At 29.5% G+C, this 26,867-nt stretch overlaps 1 protein-coding gene across 1 annotated transcript in view; it reads right to left on the bottom strand.

The window, feature by feature from the left end:
* The window catches only part of Dop2R (dopamine D2-like receptor), a 340,928-nt gene that overhangs the window by 14,049 nt on the left and 300,012 nt on the right, over positions 1-26,867 (bottom strand). Inside the window, exon 4 of the mRNA XM_075377078.1 lies at positions 3,238-3,344. Coding sequence (XP_075233193.1) covers positions 3,238-3,344 — 107 coding nt within the window. The remainder of the gene's footprint in view (positions 1-3,237; positions 3,345-26,867) is intronic.

Genomic DNA, 26,867 nt, shown 5'->3' with positions numbered 1-26,867 from the left:
TCAGGCTACATTTGAATTGTTTATATATACTCGTATCTTCTGAAAATTCAAATAATTCATTTACACACTGACCACTGTCCTAATTAAATTCATTATTAACAACTTAATCACCACCAAAAACATAGTAACAGATAAAACCTAAAAAATCTGACAACTGTGGGGTGTTTCTGATACACGGCTTACAGATACGAATGAATTTAAAATATTTATCATTTTATTAAAAGATAATATTTTGTTTGCTTATTTAATTCAATGATTCTAATTAAGCGCGAGCGTATACTGAATTTAATTTGCACAGGTGTGGAGGTACTAGTGGTGACATTCGGCACTAATTAAACTAATGTAATTTCACAACTTACATAAAACAAATTTCACTTGTACAATCGGCAATTGGTATAGCTGCAAGGCTTAACACACCAGGTACCAAGTCCACCCCCACCACCTCAAATTACTTTTTTACACTTTAAATATTATTAATTTATAATTTTACCACTCACCTGTGATGCCACAACATAGCAGATGACTATAACAACATTTTTTTGGGTAGGAGTGCAATTTTGGAAAAAATCTTTTTTTGCAAATTTGTTATTCTTTAATTGTTAACAAATGTGTCTAAGAAATATATGACCTTAATTGGGTAAAATCTCAGGAAACTGAGGGTGTCTTTGCTCTACAGCTTCACCCCCTTGATCTTTTAAGTTGACAATTTAATGGTATCAATACCCCAATACCCCATATATAAAAATAATCTGACCAAGTTTGGTCCAGTAGTTTTGGAGATATAAGGCGATTGAGAGGCCAACACTGAACACCCGTACATATTAACATCTGGAAAATTTCCATCTGGTTTTTTTGTTGTTTACCGAGTTCTTTAGGTGTTAAAACGTCAAGATCTCATGAAAACCACACTTTTCCGAATTGAACCAATTACAATACTTTCTCTTCTAAAACTATAGTGCTATCTAGAAAGATAAGTAAAAAATACAAATAGTTAACTTTCATGGGATTCCATATCATCAATTGGTACAAAAATTCTTTAATTACATGAAACAAATATTAAAAACCCTAAAATTTAGAAGACATAAAATGCTATTAATAACCGCAAAATCTGTATGAACAACACAACTCTACTGCCATTTTCACAAAAGTATTTAATTTTATTTCTTCAGTAATGGCAGTGGAATTGTGTTGCTCATACAAATTTTGTGGTTACTAATAGTGTTTTATGTTTTCTAAATTGTAAGTTTTTTAATATTGTTTTCATGTAATTATAAAATCTGTGTACTGACTGATGTTTCCCGTGAAAGTTGACTATTGGTATTAGCTTATTTAGGTTTTATCTGTTACTGTGTTTTGGTGGATAATCAACCCCTGATTATCCAGGAGTGGTTCAATCATGATGCCGCTCAGAAAAAAATAAAGTTTTAAGAACTTATAAAGAAATTAAAAATGTTAAGTTTTTTCATTGTCTATGATAGGTTTTCTCCTTCATTTGTTTGCTAATTGAATGTGTGCTTGTTTTGAATATGATAATGCTGTTCATTGGTGTTCATTGTGGATATAAGAGGACTATAGGATTCATATATACATAGGGTTTATTGTGCGATATTATTGTGCTATGTAACTACAAAATTCAATTAAAAGAAGGTGTTTTCAGACATTAAAACTATCAATTGTGACTTAATTAAAAAAAAAAAAATCTGAGAGAGTAAAATCCACAATTTATTAATTTTTTTTTGTAAGTGATTAGATTGTTAGATTTTAATAAGTGTGTTTGTATTTACATTATGCAGTGCATACCCCATTGCATTTACAATCTATTAACGTACAGTATTAGTGAGTGAACATTGTAATACATATTTAAATAAACATCTGGATATCACATGTAGTGTAATGTATTGTATTTACTTTTATTATTAACAGTTATACCTTAATATAATAGTGCATGTAAATACTGAACTGCAGTATAGTATCAGATCATTTTAACACATGTTACTCAAATATTATTTTTGGATCAACTGCAATTTCACTATGATTTTGGATTATCCATCCTCCATCTGGTTATTACCACAGATAATAATCAGGAGTTGACTCTATATATATATATATGCAGTCAACTTCTTGTTAGTCCTTACTGTGCACAACAGTTATATGTATATATATATGTGTGTGTGTATGTAAGGGGCTCTATATATATATGTATATATAACCCCTTCAATTAGTCAAGATTCAACCTCAACTTTTACTCAAGCATATTACAGTGTGTTTTTTAGTTCTAAAAAATAATTTAATATTTTTTCCTTTTAAATTTGAAACTAACACAAAAAAAACATGAAGACATAACACAATTGTTCCTTTCAACTAAATTATTTTCATTTTATGTTAACCTTGTGCATTACAGATTACTTTTTAGTTACAGGCCTGCAAAAGATTATGTGCAGCCACAAATAAAATATTGTGATTCTGATTACATAATTTTTTCTTTAAGATATCAGTTGCAACTTACAAATGGTAGTTAATGGCTGAATTTTACAAAATCCTTAACAACATATGATGCAACTTGGAATAGATTAGTAAATGCTGACTCTGACTGGTTTTATACTGACTCCTTGAAGGCATCAGACACTTCTTGCAATACGTTACCTTATTGCTGGTTTTACAGGATTTTTCAAGGTGGGAGATACAACTAGTATCTTTTAAATATTACTGTTTCTTTTTTTTTAAATAAATAAAGTTGTGTATTAATTATGAATTCTCCACATTCATGAAACAAAACTCTGTATAAGCTAAAAGATAGTTATCATTCTCTAACCTCAACAGCAGGCTCTCTGCTTTTCATCCCAAACATTCTGGATTAAAATTCCATTCAGTTATATCAAATACCACCCATTTTAAAATAATCTCATCCATAAAAAGAATTACACATATATATATGTAACAAATATATATATATACTAACAAAATCAGATGGGTTTACACAATAAACTGTTTATCAATAATGGTACATTTTAATCTTAATCTTAAATATTTAATCTTAATCTTTGTTCTGTTGTATTTTTGGATCATGATCATTCTTTAAAAAAAGTTTTAGGACTTGGACTATAATCATTCTTCCCCTGAATTTTTCAATTTTTATTATATAATTTAATTATATAATAATTTATAATATTATATATTATTTATAATTATTAAATTTTTATTTAATTATAAAATAATATTTTACTAAATATTACTTACTGTTTTTCTTCAACAACTGTTGCTAAAATAAATTCTGTTGATTTATCATTAGGTATAATATGACAGTCTTCACTTCCTGGTGATCTTTCACCTTCTTCATCTTCTTCCTAAAACAAAAAATCATATCGTTTTATTTTAATTATAAGATAAGTGAGGGGATAAATAGTTTTAACTACAAATTTTATTCTTTTTGTATCATTATGAACTATACAAATAATCGTTTATGTTAATCTAGTGTTCATAGTTTTAAAATAAAACTCAAGAATTTGGTAAAAAAAGTGAATCAAAAATTGATTGGGTAAAGTAAAATACAAAGTGATGTGAAATTCTAAGTTACAGGAAAGAAATGGAGTTCCTTCCTGTAGAGGAAAAAAGAGTTAGGTAAGATTGTCTCTTACCTAAGTCTTTTTATATATTTGTTAGGGTTAAACATTTTAAAACAAAATCCTTTATTATAGCTTGAACTCAGTTTTTCAGAGACTGTCAAAATTCATTTACTACTCGATGATCACAAACAAGCAACTAAAACGCCGCCGTCTAAAGAACCATATGTGACAATATCACTTGTTTGGTCAAACTTATGTCATCTTTGTGACAGACCAAGAATTTTATGAACGACCCTGGTGTATTTCTGAGATTTTCTATTCTGCTCTTCACCAAGGATTAATTTTCCATTTTTTGTAGTCTGCTGAGTAAGATTCTACTGTAATTTATAAATATATAAATTCAGATAAACTTGTTGCCAGTGTAATTACCATAATCTTAATAGTTAAATAAAACTTTATTTTTGTTCACAATTAAGATTTCACATTTTTATGTAATTCATCTCAGTTTTATTGCAATAAATAAACTTAGTACATTACTAAAGCTAGTAAAAAAAGGGTTAGAAGTTAAACTAAAAAGCAAAAAAAAAAGAAGTTATTAACATGTTATTTTACTTGCTGATGTACATGACTGATTGTACTTTTTTGATAACAAGCAAGCAAGCAAGCATGTCATTAAAATTGAGTTAATATGAATTAAATTAATATATAATTTGCATGTTAAAAAATAATTTATTAATTGGCCCTCTTGTCAAATTATAATATAATAAAGTATTTTAAATATTATATTAAGATCAATAAAGTGTTTGCATGCATTTGTTTATTTAGCCATATTCTAAAAAGGACATTATCAATTCAATAAATTTATTTTTTATTTTTTAATATCAAATTTGCCCACCAGACTAGTCTAGTGATTAACTTTTTATTGCAAATCAAAGTTTCTGATGTTCAAATCCTATTAAAAGCAACTTAATTTTACTAGGATTTGAATAGTAGATAGTTGGTACCAGTGTAGTTTGATGGCTGGGGTTCAATTAACCACACATCTCAGGATTGGTTGGCCTGTACAAGACTATACCTCATTTACATGTTATACATATCATCCTTATCTCATTGGCCTTGGGGATTGCTTTTTGTTCATTAGTTGAACAGATTGCAACATACACATTCGGAAAAAAATCAAACTCATCAAATGGACAGATTTTAATCATAACAATTTTTTAACTGACTTCAAAAAGGAGGGGGTTTTTAATTCGATCTGTATATTTATTTATTTATTTTGTTTGCCTGTGCATAATTTTTCATGAAGTGGTCCAGTTTGGATGAATGTTTTTTTAAACAGGCGACCCCATGGGCCTAGCCTCTGCAGCTTTTCTTTTTCACTACATGCTGAAATGTAGAACACTTTACACTATACACATACAATACACAAATTACAACATATACCCTTACACAACTAAATTCTACACTATTTCTTCTTACACATACACTCAGTGGTGTTGCGACACCTAACAAAATGCACTGTAAACCAAGGTGGAAACTATTGTGTTGATGAGTGGATGACTACATAGTGAGTCTCGAACAATATCCACTGAGCAACTGGGATAACCACTGTATTTAGCTCTAGCTCCAGTATACGTGTGCTCTACTGAAGTGGTCTTTTATATTGCCATTATTTGTGGGAACACATGGAAATTCATAATAAATCCCAAGAAACCCCTATAATGGTTGGTGGTCCATCTGAAAAACCACCTATGAATACGTCTGAAGCCTTAACAGCCTTAATTCAAATAAATATTGTAATTTGTATCTTATACTCTTGTAATTCACTTAAAATAGGCAATTTATTTACTTATTTTTGAAAAAAAGTAAATAAGTTTCAGAGATTAAAAAAAATAAGTTCCAGAGATTGTAAATTGGGATAATGGAAAAATTCTTTTTCCTTTTCAGTGAAATTAGAAAATTTTTTTTTTTTGTTGTTGGTTCATTCTTTTTCAAAAATGTTTTATTATTTATTTTTTTAAATAGAATTTATCACTTGATTCTTTGTAATGATGATTGCATTCTGCTCCTGTAGAATCTTAATACAATTTTGAGGTGGAGTGATAAAAATGCTCTTGAATTAATTATAAAAAAATGTAAATACATAATATTCACAGGAAATTAAATTATCAGATCTACAATTACTATATAAATGATATAAATTTGGAAAGAGTATTTGTGATGAAAGACCTTGGAATATTAATTGACTCCACATTGACTTATTCATTACAGATTGACTCCCTAATCAATGCTACCAATAAATTACTAGGTTTTATAATTAGGAGTACAAAACTATTTACGGATATCATCCCAGTAATAAAATTATTTTACTCTTTTGTGCTAAGTATATTGGAATATGGATCTGTTATTCTAGAATCCATTCCAACAAACGTATGTGGATTCTATCGAGATTGTGCAGAACAAATTTCTACGATTCTTATACTACAAGAAATCAAAAAATATTGTCCTATGGGATATCAGACTTGGAGTTTGAAAGAAACATTTAACATCAATTCCTTAAAAGTAAGGCGGGAAACCGCCTCACTGGTACATTTTTATAAATTTATCAATCACTTGGTGGAACTACTGATGGTGGTAGAGCGTGTTTGTTTCTTTGTGTTTCCAAATAGACCTAGACCCAACATATTGTTCGTTATTCGAACTAATACGGTTCATCATTCTCTAACTTACCTCTTAAGAGTTTTTCTATTGTTAATAGATTGAATCCGACTTTTGATATATTTAATGATAGTTGATTTTATGTTGTAAAGTTGTGCCAACAATCGCTCACTCATAGCAAACGAATAATTAAAACCAGTATGTAATCTTTAGTTCTATAATTTAGTTAGCATAAGTTGTAATTTAATTAAGCTGAAAAATCTACTGAATGGAGCAATCTGTGTTAGTCTCTGTATTAGTGTTAAATAATTAAGTAATACAAGAAGTTCCTCTGGTAGCTTTTAATCAATTTTTCTGATAAATCAAGAGGAAATCTTTTAAATAGTAAAAATAAACTGTCAATAGAGATGATTTTCAAGATTATTTTTAATTTGTTTATCGTCGTAACTTTTTAATATTGGATAACTTTAGTGTAACGCTACATAAAATTCTTATATTAGAAATCATTTTTGAGAAAATTCAAGAAAATTAACAAAAAATTTAGGGTGAATAAAAATAATACACATCTACTTCCGTGCTTGATAGAGTTTAAAAGTCCAGTTGTATTATCTTTACAACTTATTTATATCTTTTCTTATTTATATCAAAGAACCAGTTATAACAAACATTTATTTCTTGGCTTTGCGTTTCTTTTACATTGTTTTTTCATATATAGGTTCGTTCTTTTGTTGGTCTATCCAAATTTTAAATTAAAATATAAAACAAAATAGCCTATTAGTAATCCAAGTACTTTTTTTTTTTATATTTAAACTGTTTTTCTTTTACCAACGGGCAAGCTAGAAAGAAAACCTTCTGAAATTTATTAAATTCATATTCTGAAATAATTTTTCTACCGTTAGTTTTAGATTAATTACAAATTTGTTATAAGTTATTCATTATTATTATTATTGTTGATCTCAGTAGTGGAGTGGTACCGTCTTTGCCTTTCATCCGAAAGTTTCTGGGTTCGAATCTCATTTTTCATACACTAAAAAATTTATAAAGTAACAGTTATTGCTTTGAAAATAAATATTATACAACTATGACATTAGTCCAAGTAAATAAATACCTATTATTTAAAAAAAATTACACAAGTTATTTTATTTTTACGTTACAATTTAAAGAAAATATCAATAAATAATTTGGTTATTCGCGTCAGTTAAAAAAAAACACAAAACATTATTTTGTAAATATTTACTTAAAGGAACTTTTTACATTATATACCTAATTCATATGTACTTAAATAAGTGTGGCTACAACTCTACTGAAATTGCAGAACGGTACAGAGGGATTTGTGCTTATGGTAATCAAAGTGATGAATTTAACAGGGAAATGGTTAGGCCTTTATTTGAGTCACCACGAAAGGAAATAATTTACAAACAAATGAGCAACAGCTCTGGGTGATTTTAACAACAATGATTGGCGGTCGGGTGTTTTAGCTCCTTTTAAAGCAGACTTGTTTAAATCTTATTAAACAAACAAACATTCATTTACATATTTAAATGAGTATTTGTTTGTTTGTCCCGTACGCGTTCCTATACCATTTATCAGATTGCGATGAAACTTCGGTGAGTTGTGCGCACGCGCGCGAAGGTTTCTGAATTAGTTTGGATCCGCTAGATGGCACTGTGGTCGAGATATTTCGGAAATTGCATTTATTGTCCTATTTTGCTAATATTCAGAATGTAGTGTTTCTACAATGTTGGGCTGGTTGTAGTTTTTCGGATTCCATTTGTAAAACTAAACAAATTTTCTTCTTCGTTCTCCCCCTGTCCGCCATTTTGATATTTTTTTTTATAAAAATTTATATCTCAAGTTCGGATAGATGAATGATATTAATATTTGAAAAGCGTCTTTGTAATAACGTTTTAAAATTAGCAAAAAATCAGGATTTAAATAACTTCGAAAATTACAAAATGCGGCCATGTTTATTTTTCAATCCGTTATATCTCTGTAAATATAAATTTTATCAAAATGTATGTTATTTGCTGGTATATTAAAACGTTTATTAATAATTATACCTCTATATGTTGAAGTGATCAAATGATTACCTTTATAACTTGAAAAACCGTTACTAAATAAACTGAAACCTTATACACCATAAACTATTCAAGATGTTTGCTCATTTTCTTATAAAAAACTAATGAAGTTCCAGACAGTGTATTTTCTGTTGTTGTTTCTATGAGAAGACTCATACACTGCCAGTAACCAAAAGCAAAATAAATTACAAACTTTTTTAAAAGTCAATATAACATTATATATCAATAAAGTAACATTACTGTGTTTACTGTTTATTTAAATTTACCTAAAAATACTTTTAGATAAGTTAATTTTCACACAATAATATTTATTAATAAACATTTAAAGTTGTTTTTATAATTGTTTAATATACAGTACAGTACTTATAGATTTTTACATCTGTAGTTCTGTATCTCTAAGTTTTTTCATTTACATCTCTGTATCTGGAAATTATAAACCTTTCAAGTTGAAAAAGTCCAAAAATTAACCTTTACAACTCAAACCATACATAACTTGAAGTAATTTCTTGTTTCCTTAGGATTCAAATTGTCGACAGTTGACTGTATTGTAATAAAAAGTACAGATTTGCAATTAACTGCATTAAAAGCGGCTGATGCAAATGTCAGTATGGAAGTGGTGAACCTACCAATGTGTATCCTGCTAATTCTTTTCAAATAGGTTATAAGATGACACACAAAGAAGGCAAATTTTTTAGCCAACTTTAAAGATGAGAGACATAATTTATCAAGATTTTAATAAGATCACATTCCTTATTCTGCTTCTCTATTTAATCACCAACAAAATTCAGACATTTATCTTATAAGTATCTCAAAAATATATTTTTGAAATATATGTAATTTTGAAAATACATTTTTTAAAATGATGAAAGTTGTGGTTAGAGCCAAGTTCAATATAGTTGGTAACTGAAAACAATGTAAGTGTATTTCCCTGCTATGAGGCCCTACAGCTGCAAAAAGGGACAAGTTATATAGCAAAATAACACAACCCTCAACATTAGTCATTCTATCCAAGTAACTGATTTTGGATACTGCGGCATAACCTCAAGAGTCTCAGCAGTAGAGTGACTGCATTAGTTGTTTTTTCTTGTGACATGATGTTGATCTACAAGACACCAAACAGTTTAAAATATCATGATCATATTTATCTACACTCTAACAGATTTTGCTTACATTTTTGTAGTTTTTGTTAATATTATCATTATTATTATTATGACTTTGGACCATTGTTTTGCATGTATTTTACACGGAAGATGAGATGTGTGAAATGATAAGTATAAATAACTATCTCTTGTTGGGATTGTAGATTGTAACCAGAAATTCACTAAAGTAATGTGTACATTAGAATTACTGGGCGGCCGCTCAAGTGGAATGGATTTTTGTTGCACACTCTTATAAGAAAATTTTACATTTCATAGGTTAACAATCAAATTGACAATTTTATCACTTTCTGTAGTATCCAAAATGAACTAAATTTTCATATGTTTGTGGTTTGTGGTATTTTGTTTATGTACGTGGTAACAAAGTTGCAAAAAATCTTGTGGCAGATGATTTTATCAAGAACTGTCGCAGAAACCTCTAGAAAAATCAATTCTAAACTGCAGATGGTGATTTGATGGTTTTTAAAAACTCATCATTGGTACGTCAAGTCATTGATTGTCCTAGGGTCAACCAGAATTTTATTAATCGTGGGTCTATTCTAACGTTTTGAAATATTTATTTAGTTAGAACAGAGTGACATAAAATTATCATTACTCTTTTTGTGACTAAGAAATTAATTTTTATAGTTTGAAATGAATCAAATGACAAGCTTGACCAGGGTCTGAATCTAGAATCTTCCAGATAGAAACAGATGTTACTATTTTATCAAAGAGATCACTATTTTCATATCCTGTAGCACATCAGGATAAAATTCAACTCCATTTTTAATGTTTGAAAAAAAAAGTATAATTTTACATTTTACCATTTTAATACAAGAAGGGATATTCTCCCTCCAAACAATTAGTGCCCCGTTGTGGCGTATTCCTGCTAGCCTATTAAGCGTTAGCATCGAAAGGACTTCAGTGGACGGTCTGAAGGGGAATTATATCAGGAGCACAGGTTTTAAAAGCCTAGTCTTCCGCAGTCAGATCCAAAAATGGGTTTGAGAACGCTGGTGCAAACGGATATGGAAAGCTATTCACAAATCCGTCCATAAAATATAACAAAACTTGAAACTTAGACCTGACATTAAAATAAATCCTTGAAACACGCCCGATTGACAGAATCATACAGCAGCAAGGGACACTGTCTAGGCTCTGCGATTCGAAGTGACAATTTGTGAAACTCCCGCCACTTTTGCGTTCCGTTCTGTTTAATACAAAATTAAATAATTGTTATTCTTTTCAATATGTTAATTGTAGTTGATACTAAATTGTAGTTGAATTGCTAAAATTTTGTAGCACATGTCTATATTTGGAACTTTAATTCTACTGTTCTGTTTATTTCTACAGTGGGTTTTTCTGGAAAATACAAATACTTTAAAAATTACTACTCTAAATTATTTATTTTTATATGATAACTATGCTTCAGTTAATAGAATGATAAACCTGTTTTCAGATTTTGAAAAATCCAATATAGTTTGGAAAAAGATAGGAGTAAGAGAGAGAGAAGAATAAAGAAGGAGAGTCAAAGAGAGAAGGAAAGTGGTGGGGAGAGGAAAAAATTGCTGAGATTATGCTCCTTCTCTGAAATAAAATAATTAAGAGGTTATAAACTAGACAGCAGTATGACTTGCAGACATTTTTCTATGAACTTCCACTTCTCTACATTATTCTTCTTCAATGGATAAAATTGTTATGTGTCAAAAAAATAAATACTTGTCTTTGTTTACAAATGGAATATTAAATGTGTGACATTATTTAGGAAGTGGGTTTTCATTAAATGTGTGAAAAAATCAAACCTTTCTGAGCAAAGGCGAATGGAAAAATAAAAAAATACTTTATGGTTATAAAAATCCTATGTACAGACAAAATAATAACTTAAAAAATTTTGGACTTCAAGAAGAGAAGAGAATTGTTTTAGCAATTATAAATAATTAATCAATAAATTGACTATAATTTATATTGGATATAAATCTCTAGAAATAAAAAACTTCAACTGAAATGTGTAGTGAAGAAATTTGAATACAGATCTTGATAATAAACAGTAAAATCAATAAGATTAAAATAGTTATAAATATTATTAATTTATTACTATCATTAATCAGTACAAATTTCAGTCAAACCTCACTGAAATGAACAAATTGGGGGTGAAGTCAGTTTGGATACCAAAAACCACTTAATGTAGAGATCTGGCTTAGTACAACCATTCAAAGCAATGATTTGCATATTAATTGCAGTTGGTAGTTCATCCAAAAAAAATAAAAAATAAAAAAATATACTTCTGTTCAAATTTCACATTCAGTGACAACGTTGTTTGTTTTATTCATTTTATAACTTTACAACTCACTCGTAAATGACTATAGGGAAATGTAGCAAGTGTTAGGCTACAGCAAACATTATTAACAAACATATCGACCATGAGAACTGCAGATGTGCCAACTTCTGAAAGTGAAATTTCTAAATGATTATTACTTTCATTGGTAAATAAAAACTATTTAATCAAAATGATGAAATATGAGGTAAACTTTAACGCTAAATTAACATAAATTATTTTTTAAATACCTGAAAATATATTTACAGAAGATCTTTTCAAAATTAAACCATTTCCTTCCTTAGTAACATTGTATAAATAATTTTTCATATGAAAGGATGCAAATAAAATGATTCTTTAGAAACAAATTTTTGTGTATTTGGAAAATGAGTAGTATTAAATATACATAAAATTAAACAAAGAAATAATGTTACTTGAGGCTCCTCGTGGCTGATAGACCACTCCCATACATTATGTACTAAAGTTATAAATAAATATTTTATTCTGATCGGTACATAATACATTAAATAAAAATTGAAGTGGTTAAGTGTCTTCCTGCACACCTACTATTTCTCCTATTGTATTTCTATCTAAATAGCATATTTGATTGAATTATATGCAAACAGTTCCCTTGTGTAGTTTGGTAGAGATGGTTATTGTTATTTTTTAAACTTAAGTAATTTTTGTTAAACAAAGGTTATACATTCATAAATATAGAAAATTGATAAAAAAAGAACTAATTAATTCTAGGGATCAAGAGGAACCATGATCAGAGCAGTATCACAAAATACAGAATTACTCATAAAATAAAAAAAAATACAAATACATAAAGTCAATTATTCAAAATATATTAATACACTAGCAGACCTGACAGTGCTTCACTATTGCTGGGTTTGAGTATATATATAGCTTAAATGAACACAATTGAAAGTTTGATAAAACATTAACAAAATGAACTTGACAAAACTTCACAAAATTTAACCTTTCCCATTTTCCCTTTTCATTTTCATAGTTTCCCTATTTTCCTTTTCCCATATTCCCTTTCCCCTATTTCCTCCTTTCTCCCCCTTTCCATTTCTCTTTCTATTATTTCCCTTCCCTCTTCCTCTTTCCCCCTTTTCAATTTTCTTTATTCTCCTTTCCATTTCCTTTTATACATTTTTCCCTTATTATTTGTTCTATTTTTACTCTTCTTCCCTTTTACCATTTCTCCCTTTACCCTTTTCCTGTTTTCATTTTTACCATATTTCCTTTTCTATTTTCCCCTTTTCCTTTCTTGTTTTCCTCTTTCTTTCCCCAACCCTCTTCCTTCCCCCATTTCTCTTTCCATTATTTCCTTTTTCTCCTTCCTCTTTCTTTCCTCCTTTCCAAATTTGTTTCCCCTGTTCCCCCATTTTCTTTTTAAATTTTCCCTTATTCCCATTTACCTTTTTTGTTTTTTCCCTTTCTCCCTTTTTCCCTGCTCGTAAATCAGTCCAGTAGTTTTTTAATCTACAGCGGATACACATATCGGAAACATTGAAATGGAGTCGTAAAATATTTAATATAGAGTGTGTTGCTTTTACATCCAACAGATAGTGCTGTTTTTCAAAGAAAGCATGTTTTTAACTATCACAGTTGTGAGATCTAAGGTATATGAGTAGTACATATATAAAAACACGCGCATATTCGAATACAATGTTGTGTCAAAATTTCAAAGCAATCGGTGAAGAACTTACGGAGATATAAGATTTTGAACAAACGAACATTTACATTTTTACTTATATAGATGAAATAATAATTTAAATATATGAAGATGTTAAAAATTAAAAAAAAATCTACAAAGTAAATAAAAATTCAGAAGACTTAATGAAAGATCTCTGTGGGGAGTGGTACAGTCTCGGCCTTTCATCCAGTGGTCCCAAGTTCGAATTCTGGTTAGACATGACATTTTTCACATTCTACAAAATTCCATTTCCGTTTCCCATGCACAAGATTCAAGCTTATGTAGCAAAAAAAAAAATGAGATATGAATTTACTCATCCACTGGATACAAATATATTTTTTTTAATAGAAAAGGTAAATTGTTTTAAGTTTTTTCTAAATAAATTGGTAACAAAATCTTTTAACTGAAACAGTAATTTGTTAAAAATGGCACTGCAAGGGTAGTACATTGTTTAAAAGCCTTGTTAGTACTGTGTTGAGTTATCCAAAATGTTCTGTTTAGTTTAATGGAGATTGTTAATGTTATTAACCATTTGTGATCGTGATAAAAATGGGGTAACAGGTTTATTCAAATTTTTACATTTTAGGTCTAATTAGTTCATTCAGCCCAAAAAATATCTTTGTATGTATATGCATACATATATATGTTGACTGCTTTTGGCTATATACTTGTTTATTGACTAAACCGATTTTCTCCAAATTTGGCTCAAATATTTCTTTGTACAGGGCATTGGTCGTATTATTTTATTTTAAAATTCATTAAGAGGGTTGTGGGATATCACAAAAAACAAATTTTGATTTTATTCAGGGGCATTTTAGAGAAAACTTGATTAAAGCAAATTTTACCTAAAAAATTCATACATAAATATTAATAACAATTTAAAAAAAAATTCAAGCCACCTCTTAAAATTAAAATAAAAGTTTATTTTTGTTCTATCCATGTTCTATATAACATATTATATACATATATGTTGCATTTTTTTTTTGGCTCTAACTCCTTCAATTTTTATTATTAATAGCCAGAAAAGTCATGCAATTCTTTGAAAGCTTTTTTTAAAGTTTAAGTAACTATTATTTAACAAAGACTGCATATTCATAATAACTAATCATACTTGTAATATTTAAACTATCTAAAAAAATTCTAATTATTTTTAATAGTAATAATAGATTTTCCATTATTTTAATTTTTTTTCTAATGAATAACAATGTATATTCAAAAATTAAATAATCAAGAATCACCTTTCCCCTATAAAACTATCTTATATACATTTTTAGTGATGTTATTCAGTTGTGTTTGCTAACTCTGTGAAGTAATTTTAAACAACAGTAAGGAAAAGAATATATAAAGAAAAAGAGTAGTAGAAATAAGGTTATATTAGTAAAGGTAATATAAGAGCTGAACAAACATTGGATGTAGAGTAAGAAAAATATAGATGTTGAACTTAAGTCTTTTAAGGAATGATACAAATTCATCCTCAATAAAAGAATGTAGTGAAAATTATTGGATCTTTGTACAACCTTGTAAAATAGGATAAAATTTATAACACAACAATATGAAACAACAAAAATATAAAATTTAATAGCATGAGTCCAAAATACAGGTAAAACGCTTAAAATAACATCACATATACATATTATCAGTTTTATGATGCAATCTACAGGTCTCTAAAAAATTCCCTTAAAGATAATGTTAGAATAAATCACTTATAACAGTTAGTTACTGGTGATAAAACAATATACTTCTTTTAACAACCAATGATTTTTTAAGTACCTATTAAATAAAAATATATATTTACTAAGATGTAAATAATTATATATATATATATATATATATATATAATATATAATAATAAATAAAATTCATTAATTTCTTTTTGAATAGAAAAAATATTAAGACAGTAGTAAACTGCATTGATTATAACCCGATAGTTCTACATGACATGGAAGAGCTAGATAGTAGAATCCTGAAAACTGAAGGATTTAAAGTGAGAATAAATGCTGATGGTTGAACTGGTTTCCACAGATCACCAAAGTTAAGAACACTGAGAACAGTCACATTGCATACTGTTGGGATTTTTTTGAGATTGTCCTGACATGAGGTATAATTTACTCCTAAGATTAGCAAAATAATCCTTTCAAGATAAGGAACATTTCATGCTAAGGTGACTAGGGAAAATGAGGTGTGAACTGCTTTTCCCATTATTTTCTTTATTAAATCATTGAAACTGTTGTGTTTTGCTAAGTCAAGGTTGTCAAAATGCTAATTTTCAGCGCTGAAAGTGGTTATACCTTACCTTATTTTCTTTTATCTTTATTCTATACATCTTTTTTATCAATTTACTTTATACTTTGTAATCAAAGGTTTTCTATGGTTTTCCTTGATCCTTCCAAGTAAATGTAGGAGTTGATCCTTTTTGTTATATGTGGTGTAGCACATCTATTCCTGATGTTATCTGTGTAATGTAGAATCCCTGATGTTACCTATATAATGTGCAGTAATGTTATGATCTGAATAAGTATTAATGTATTTATGTTACTTTTCATCAACTATCAGCAATTATGTAAAGTTTTTATCTATTTCACATTGAATTCATTAGATAAATCAAGTTATAAAAAGTTGATATCTAAAAGGATAATAATAATAACAATAAGTACAGTCTTTTTTCTTATAGATAATTACAGGAACAATAATTGTCTGATTTTAAAATAATTTGATATTCAATCAAATTTTATTCTGCTAATTATTTTAATAACTGCTATCTTCAAATAAATTACAACAAACTCTTGGTGAAATGCCTATTTATTATATTTATTCATTAGAGAGTTTGAATGTGTATATGGAGTTGATGTATTAAACTTTCTAATAGGCTTCAAAACGCATAGCGATAGAATCATTGTAATAAGGATAAAATCAAAACCTAAACCGACAACGATTGTTAACGTTTATATGCCTACAAGCGCCCATGATGATGATGAGGTAGAGTGTGTATACGAAGAGATTGATGAAGCAATTAAACACGTAAAGGGAGATGAAAATTTAATAATAGTTGGAGATTGGAATGCAAGCATTGGAAAAGGCAAGGAAGGAAATATAGTGGGTGAATATGGGCTGGGCAAAAGGAATGAAAGAGGGGACCGACTTATAGAATTTTGCACGAAGTATAATTTAGTAATTGCCAACACCCAATTTAAAAATCATAATAGAAGAATATACACTTGGAAAAAGCCAGGCGATACTGGAAGGTATCAGATAGATTATATCATGGTTAAGCAAAGATTTAGAAATCAACTCGTTGACTGCAAAACTTACCCTGGAGCAGACATTGATAGCGACCATAATTTGGTGATAATGAAATGTAGATTGGGGTTTAAAAACCTGAAGAAAAGTTGTCAGATGAATCGGTGGAATTTAGAGAAGCTTGAGGAAGAGGAGGTAAAGAAGATTTTTGAGGAGGACATCGCAAGAGGTCTGAGTAAAAAAGATATGGTAGAAAATGTAGAAGAAGAATGGGAGAATGTTAAAAAGGAAATTCTTAAATCAGCTGAAGCAAACTTAGGCGGAATAAAGAGAACTGGTAGAAAACCTTGGGTTTCAGACGATATATTGCAGCTGATGGATGAACGTAGAAAATATAAGAATGCTAATGATGAAGAAAGTAAAAGGAACTATCGGCAATTAAGAAATGCTATAAATAGGAAATGCAAACTGGCGAAAGAAGAGTGGATTAAAGAAAAGTGTTCAGAAGTGGAAAGAGAAATGAACATTGGTAAAATTGACGGAGCATACAGGAAAGTTAAGGAAAATTTTGGGGTACATAAATTAAAATCTAATAATGTGTTAAACAAAGATGGTACACCAATATATAATACGAAAGGTAAAGTCGATAGATGGGTGGAATATATTGAAGAGTTATACGGAGGAAATGAATTAGAAAATGGTGTTATAGAGGAAGAAGAGGAAGTTGAGGAGGATGAAATGGGAGAAACAATACTGAGATCTGAATTTAAGAGAGCATTAAAAGATTTAAATGGCAGAAAGGCTCCTGGAATAGACGGAATACCTGTAGAATTACTGCGCAGTGCAGGTGAGGAAGCGATTGATAGATTATACAAACTGGTGTGTAATATTTATAAAAAAGGGGAATTTCCGTCAGACTTCAAAAAAAGTGTTATAGTTATGATACCAAAGAAAGCAGGGGCAGATAAATGTGAAGAATACAGAACAATTAGTTTAACTAGTCATGCATCAAAAATCTTAACTAGAATTTTATACAGAAGAATTGAGAGGAGAGTGGAAGAAGTGTTAGGAGAAGACCAATTTGGTTTCAGGAAAAGTATAGGGACAAGGGAAGCAATTTTAGGCCTCAGATTAATAGTAGAAGGAAGATTAAAGAAAAACAAACCAACATACTTGGCGTTTATAGACCTAGAAAAGGCTTTCGATAACGTAGATTGGAATAAAATGTTCAGCATTTTAAAAAAATTAGGGTTCAAATACAGAGATAGAAGAACAATTGCTAACATGTACAGGAACCAAACAGCAACAATAACAATTGAAGAACATAAGAAAGAAGCCCTAATAAGAAAGGGAGTCCGACAAGGATGTTCCCTATCTCCGTTACTTTTTAATCTTTACATGGAACTAGCAGTTAATGATATTAAAGAACAATTTAGATTCGGAGTAACAGTACAAGGTGAAAAGATAAAGATGCTACGATTTGCTGATGATATAGTAATTCTAGCCGAGAGTAAAAAGGATTTAGAAGAAACAATGAATGGCATAGATGAAGTCCTACGCAAGAACTATCGCATGAAAATAAACAAGAACAAAACAAAAGTAATGAAATGTAGTAGAAATAACAAAGATGGACCCCTGAATGTGAAAATAGGAGGAGAAAAGATTATGGAGGTAGAAGAATTTTGTTATTTGGGAAGTAAAATTACTAAAGATGGACGAAGCAGGAGCGATATAAAATGCCGAATAGCACAAGCTAAACGAGCCTTCAGTAAGAAATATAATTTGTTTACATCAAAAATGAATTTAAATGTCAGGAAAAGATTTTTGAAAGTGTATGTTTGGAGTGTCGCTTTATATGGAAGTGAAACTTGGACAATCGGAGTATCTGAGAAGAAAAGATTAGAAGCTTTTGAAATGTGGTGCTATAGGAGAATGTTAAAAATCAGATGGGTGGATAAAGTGACAAATGAAGAGGTATTGCGGCAAATAGATGAAGAAAGAAGCATTTGGAAGAATATAGTTAAAAGAAGAGACAGACTTATAGGCCACATACTAAGGCATCCTGGAATAGTCGCTTTAATATTGGAAGGACAGGTAGAAGGGAAAAATTGTGTAGGCAGGCCACGTTTGGAGTATGTAAAACAAATTGTTGGGGATGTAGGATGTAGAGGGTATACTGAAATGAAACGACTAGCACTAGATAGGGAATCTTGGAGAGCTGCATCAAACCAGTCAAATGACTGAAGACAAAAAAAAAAAAAAAATAGGCTTCATTATAAAGACCTATGATATATAGACTATACTATATACATATATACTTTTATGTGTATATAAACACAAAGTACTTTTGATTAATATTTGTTAGATAGTTATAAGTTATAATACTGCTGTTATTATTAGTACTAATACTATTACTATCAGCATTAAGCGTGAATGTCATTAAGGGTGAAACGTTTGTAGAACAAGTCACTTTCAATAAGATACTTAGCTTGAAGGCTCGCCCATATAAATACCGTGGTAGAAGCGTAGCTAGTTCTCTTGTGTGTTGATAAAGTTAGTTCAATTATCAATTAGTCTCTGACGAATATTTCACTAATATCTAATGTTAAGACCTGAGAGTGGACAGATTATTCAAAGAGGTTCTCCTAGTTTACGATACTTGTGCTTGCTTCTCTTAAGTACTTTGATTTTGATTCGCAATACTCAATCCATTAATTAATTAGTTATTAAACAGCTACATCAATAATAATAAATTAATAATAGTAATAATTTTTATTACATCTGTTTGGTGAATTTCCATAATTAATAATGAAAATCCATTTCATTAAAATATGATGACTGTAAATAAAGTAATGAGACTGGTTCAAAAAAACTTTTTATTTACAATCAATTATATGTGGATTCCATCTTCGAAATAGTTTCCTTGGGATGCCCTGCAACATTTCAAATGGATTTCCCACTCTTCATAGCAGTGTTAAAACTCAGAAACTGAAATATCCTTCTGATGGTCAGTTACATTTTTTAAAATGTTTTCTGCTGTTCCAAAATGATGTCCTTTGAGGTGCTTTTTCAAGTCGGGAACAGAAAAAAGTCACAGGGACTCAATTCAGGTGAATAAGGTGGTTGAGGAACTATAGAAATGTTTTTCTTTGCTAAAAACTCATTAACTGAGAGTTCAGTATGACAAGGTGGATTGTTATGATGCAGCATCCAGTTGTCTTTGATAGCTGGTCACACATGGGCAATTCTTTTTCATAGTGTTTCAAGAATTTCTTGGTTAAACATATTGATTTACAGTCTATCCTGTAGGGAAAAACTTCTTATGGACAATGCCAATAATATCAAAGAAACAAATTAGCATGGTTTTAATTTTTTATTTGCTCATTTTTGCTTTTTTGGGATGTGGTGAGTTTGAAGTGTGCCACTTCTTGCTCTGGTGTTTTGTTTCTGGGTCGTACTCAAATATCCAAGATTCATCACCAGTAATAATACTTTTTAGAAAATCAGGATCAGTTTCAATTCATCCTAGAAGATTGCGGCAAACTTCACCCGTTGTTTTTCTGTTCAACAGTGAGGTTTTTTGGGACCAATTTTGCACAAACTTTTTTCATGTCCAATTCGTTTGTCAAAATTTGATGGACTGTGCTATGGTTCAAATTCAATTGTTCTGCAATCATTCTGACAGTTAATCGCCAGTTGTACCATATCAAGTCTCTGATTCGGTCAACAATGTCGCCACTTTTTGATGTTAATGGTCCTCCAGACCATGGATCGTCTGCAACTGATTCCCAGCCATCTGAAAATGCTTTAAACCACTTAAAAACTTGGGCTCATGACAGCGTAATCTATATACACTCTTTTCAATTTTGAAAAGGTTTCGGTAGTATTCTCACCGAGTTCAACACAAAACATGAGTGCACAACGCTGCTCATAATTTGTATCACTCATTTTTGTAATGCACAACAAAAACTTGTTTCATGAAAAGTTTGTATGTATATATATATATATTATTATTATTAGTTTTTCATTTTACTTTTTAAAAAAACATCTTCAGGGCCTATCAATCATTATTTTAAATAAAAGAAATAATGAAAAATTGTACATGTGGAAAAGATTTTTGTCACATCTGGACTTAATTTAAAGGGAACTACTTAAATTAAAAAAAAAAAAAAATAATTTTTTTTTTTTTTTGCTTGATATCGCCACATAACTTGAAGCTTGTGTGTGGGGTATGGAAATGTAGCATATGAAAAATGCAGTGCCTGACCAGGGTTCAAACTCAGGACCTCCGAATGAAAGGCCAAAATGCTACCACTTGCGCCACGGAGACCAGCGTGAGTAATTTAGATTACAAAAGAACAAAAAAATTGTATAATCTTTTCTTTTTTTATAATTATAAGATCAAATGTAAAAGCACAGATTAAAACCAAGAGGTTTTCTGTTTTGGACAAGATAATAAACTAACAAATGGTGATCACAGGTCTTTGTGGGTTGATTGTCTTCTTTCTATTTCTACCCTTTTTTTTATTCTTTATTCCTTCTTTCTTATGCTAGTGCTATGGTACGGATTAGCCGGGGTCTTCCATAATGTACCATGGTGACAGATTCTGGTTGTTAGCAGAGAACCTGCTTATTTATAGGAGCTAAGTGGGTGCAAACTTGTGTGGCTTATGAACTGTCCAAGAACTCTGTTTCCTGACTGGGGGTGTCAAAAAAAAACAAAATACTGGCTAGGTCCCTACTGGGTAAAGTTATACTTCTCATTTCTGTAACTAATCATTCATTACTAAAAGTAAATGATGCCAGATCTACAAGACAATAATACTTTGTAAAAAATAAAAAGACGTTTGAGTAATTTAAGTAAAATTAAAAATATATTATAATTAACAAACTGGACAATTTCAATTTTAACTTTCCTATTTTCCTGTAAATCATTTTTTTTATTATAAAATGTTCAAAGTTATTCATTGTAAAATCTCTAATTTTAAGAATATTTTAATTTTCATAAAAATACTGGGGGTTAATATTAAAGTATTATTGCTATTTAACACATGTTTTGCGTTATTAGAAAGATTGTTTATTTCTTTGTGTTGTTATGAACGTTTCTGAAGATGTTTGCTTTAGCCTACATAATTTGTAATTATAATTAGAACTGCAATATTTTATTCAGTATACTGAACTGTATTTTCTAGACCATTATCAGTAAACATACTTTCCTTTAATAGTTTCTTTAAATTATTGTTATTAGTTAATAAAATTTTTTAATTACTTTTAATTACTTTCCTGGCATCATAGCATAAGAGCTATGCTGCAAGAAGAAAAGTATAGTAATCAGTCAAAAATGGAGTATGGGTTTTTATGAACCACTCCCCCATTTCTCGGCAGTTTATGACCAAGGGACCACAAAAAAGGAACACATTTTTCTCATTAAACATGTCTTTCCATCTTTCATGAAGATGACAAGTATACTGAGTTAGGGAAGCATAAGTTTTATGAAAAGTTTCCAAATATTCCTGCTCCTTACTGCAATACAGTCTGAACTCTTATCGAAAAATTTCAGGCAACTGGTTCTGTTGAAGATGCTGATTGAAGTACAAGATCACCTAAACTAAATGAACAGAAGCTGCTTGATATTTCAGATGGCCATCAAAGTCAACGCGTAAGTTAGCACAGCTGCAAGTTATCAAACTTGCTACTGCACATAAAGCTGTAAGAAAAGGACTGAAACTTTTCCCCTATAAAGTAATGTGTGTTCAAGAATTGAAACCTACAAATCATGCCAAAAGACTAAATTATTGTCAAGGTTTAAATGTTTTATTGACAAAAACTCTGTAGGTATCGTCGACATTGTTTTTTTACAGATGAAGCGTGATTTCATCTGGGAGGGTAAATTAATTTGCAAAATACATGACTATGGTTGAAAACTAACCCTCATGAATTATACAGTGAAAATTGGAACCTGGGTCGGTGTGAGTAGAATGCACACTGCGGGTCCAATCTTTTTTAAAAATACAGTTAACAGTGATTGTTATTGTGCTGTTTTAACAATCATGGAAAAAATCAATCACGGAAGGTTCCAACAAGATGGTCACACAGCTAACAGGTCAATGGTCAATGACGTTTTATATGAAGTGTCTTTTGTAAACATTTCAAGGGGTTTGTGGCCTGCACAAATGCCCGATCTGACTCCCCCAGATTACTTTCTGTGGAGGGCAGTGAAACAAGCAGTGTACTGCAACAGATCATGGATAATTGACAAACTAAAAACCATAATAATGGCATATTCCAATACATCAGCTGGTTAAAGTGTTTGAAAAAAAAATTGAAACATGTGCAAAGTTGAACTGAAGTTGGAGGAGGTCATTGTCAACACCTTTTATAAACTATTCCAGTTATTGTAATATCTGTTTCTATAAAATAATGAAATAAAAATACAAAGCAGTGATTAAGAAAGTTTTGAATTACACTTCCATAATTAAAAATACAAAGCAATAATTAAGAAAGTTTTTCATTACACTTCTATAATTCCAGTGCACAGAAAATTTCCAAATGCACTGTATATTATTAAATGCTTTCTCCATCCCTAAAAATGCCATGTAGATAATTTTATTCTTCCTAATCTGATTTTTAAAATTATTTTGAGCGGTAAAGCTCTTACTCCATTTCTTTCTGAAATACAACTGTTTCTCATTTACTAAGGAAAATAGAGGAGGGAAGTGGCTTCCCTACTGATTATTTCATTAAGCCAAATATACAATATCATGAATATATCACACTAAGGTACTGGCTGTAGGGTGAATATTATTCTCAAAGAAAAATTTGTTTGTTTTGTTGTTTATTAAAACAATGTGTTTATAAAACTGATGTTTGTTTGTTAAATGATTAATTACAGTAATATACCAATTATAGTATTGTTCTGAATGCTGATGAAAGATATAAGACACTTGCTGGAAACTGAATCCATGAAAAATTGAAAAAGAAATCTGAATGCTCATCACTATAACACTTGATTTGTAGTTTAGCTCAATAATTCTGTACTGTACTAAATTTCAGGAATAGGTGAAAGTTTTCCATAGAAGTCCCTGTGCATGTTCTTACACTGCTCTTTGGATTTTGAAGTAAAACAATTTATTATAACTACTGTAAGTTGCCACAAAAGACAAAGAAAAGAATGCTGAATAGCATTCAGCAAACATTTGACATGGTACTAGGCAGACTGAAAACATTATCAGTTTAAAATAGATGATATTTATAACCAAAAATACATATGATGCTATTTAATTAAATCTAGTTTAGTATCCCAGTTAATATTATTATTTTAAAGTACTTTAAATAGTTATTTTTTCCACTCACTTTACTGCTGTCACTTGCAAATTCTGAAGTCACTGTCATCGGTAGATTCTGAAGAGCTTGTGTCCTATTCTCATTTACATGATGATATATTCACATATATCATAAAATAGTCAATGTGCACATCATATAAATGTTCATCTTCAATGTATTTTTTTCAACATTGACAATGTGCTTGCGACATTGCTCTACTCAACTTCTAACACTTTACGAAATTCTTCTACATCTAACTTAAGAACACTTGACATGTTAAAAGTTGTATTTCTTGTAGCTACTTGCCCTTTCACTTGACTCCAATTATTTCAATGGCATTTAAATCAGGGTGATAAGGTGGCAACCTAAGAACTGTGTGACCATAATTTTTGAAAATGTTATCTATTGTAAATTTCTTTTGATTTTCTATGTGTAATTTTATAATATCATATAATTCAATCTTCGTCATAGCAGGAGAAAAATTAAATTGGTATTCAGCTAAACCATTTTATCATATTGCTTTTTAAAGAGTTAGAATTTGCTGCTTTTATAACAGAAAATTGTGTAACGATGTGTTATCTAGAACAATGACCGACCAAGGTGGCAAGTTGAGAATACACTTCTGTAACCATTTTGTATACTTTTCAGAATCCATCGATTTGTGATAATCTCCTTTCTTATTTGACTTATACATAAGTAAAGTATTGTTAATGAATCCTTTATTACAGCCGGAATTAACAATTATTAACAGAGAGCCCTTGGATAGTGGTGTTTTCAGTCGCTCACAAAGCTTTGTTGTGTCTACCCATGATTTTGGTGTTGCATGACTACTGTGAATGTCTACATTGTGGCATCTGAAGTACTCCTTTTGGTGATTATATGTATGGTCTGGAAATGTTTCTTTCTCTTATCCTCCCATTTCTATGATTTTAATACTCTAATTATTATAATACTCAATTTTTTCCGAAACTAAAGTTTTTACAGCAAGTTGTCAGCACATTTAAATATTTCAGCTGTCATACTATTTTTTATTGACTGGTATTTCCCGAGACTTGTGTTTAATTAAACTTCAATAACCAAAATGTGTATGTACTTAGTATTCTTGTATTATATTGGAAAGGTTAGACAGCACAAAAGTCTTGGATGTGTTAGCAAATTACCCTATCTTCTGTAGGGCTTCACTGTCCCTTACAGAATAATTATCTCTTCATTAACACCTTCCTTCTTCCTTTCACTATCCATAACCTCTTATTCTTTTCACGAGAATATATGGGTACTGTGGGAATTGGATAAATTGCCACATTGACCCACTTTGAAAATTTGAGAAGAGAACATGAGGTTCTGGTAAGGAAACAGTTCACTTCCTACAGGAGATTGGTGGAGTGATAACTGTTTCTGAGATTTTTCTAGGGGTTACTGCAATTTCTATTTGCAGTAGGAAAAAGACTTGCCACAAAGACTGATAATTAGATTAGGGTTGGTATTATTTACTACTCAGGGTACAGGCAAAATTAGGCTGTCTGCAAGGTATCTACATATAAAGTAAATTTTATACAACAAATCCATTTGTATACTAATTAAATAAAATTAATTTTTAAAGCATTATTTTACAGTTTAAACCAGCATTAAATTATTTTGAATGTAACTTTATTTCAAGTTGATCTCATCTTATCTTAAACTTTCCCAGTGTCTAAATAATTTGTTTTATTATATTAATTCTTTAAAAGTACAGTAAATATTATTAAATAATCTAACCTAATATTAGTACCAACTTTCAATAGCAAACTGTGCTCTTTTATATTAAAAATGTCCAAAAACATTTGGCTGCATCTGTAGCACCTTTCAGGATTTACTAAAAGATAGCTTTTTGATATCATTATTCTACTGTTTAGAAACTTTATTTTCTAGACTTTATAAAGTTGTATAAAAAAATTCAAAAAGTTGCTGATGTGTTAGGCCTGCTACTGTTCTGAGAAATCTAACTCTAAATTCATTTTAATAAATAAAAAAAATACAGAATAAGAAAAAAAAAAAATTTTAATAAGGATACTACATTCAATTTCTAACTAGAAACTATTAAATGGTAAAGATAAATACCCAGACATTTAAATTATGCACGTACTAATTAAATTAACTTTGTAACATTATGTTAATTATTAATTATTATATTACAGCACAATAATATTTCAACAGGAATAATTATATCATACAGTAAAATATAACCACTAATTAGTAAACTCATTTAATATTAGTATAAGATTATTATATTAGCATTAGTAAAGTAACATGATATTTATATCTTTTAATGTTACATTATTATAATATAAATAATCCTGATAAATATTACATTCCGTTTATTGAAAGCATGTTTAAAATTATAAATAAAACTTTTAAAATTAATACTGAACTTAGTAATACTAAAACTAAAAATTAGTATAAACTTCAGACATTTAAGCTAAATCATTATAACAAAATGATTAATTCATTAATGCCTGATCAAATTCCAAACACGGCTGATCATCAAAATTTTTCCTTCATTATCTCATGTATCCTAATTTTCCTTTGCTTCATGAATATGTTTTTTAATGTTAGTTAAATGAATTAAGATCCTTTTGGCTGTATGCAAATTTGTGACACAATTTCAAGCAAATGCATTTATAAAGTGAAGATTTTTAGGGAATTTTGCAGTAAGATTTCTTGGTGTTTAATGGATGTTTTATATATATATATATACACACACACACAATCAATTAAATTAAATATAAACCACCAAAATACAGAAATTAGATAAGCTAAACTTACCATTTTAATTTTAACTTATCTATTTACTATGTTTTGGTGGTTTATATTCAT

The sequence above is a fragment of the Lycorma delicatula genome, chromosome 10 (assembly GCF_047948215.1).
Source record: "Lycorma delicatula isolate Av1 chromosome 10, ASM4794821v1, whole genome shotgun sequence".
NCBI classification, from domain to species: domain Eukaryota; kingdom Metazoa; phylum Arthropoda; class Insecta; order Hemiptera; family Fulgoridae; genus Lycorma; species Lycorma delicatula.
This window is presented reverse-complemented; position numbering and strand designations above follow the sequence as displayed.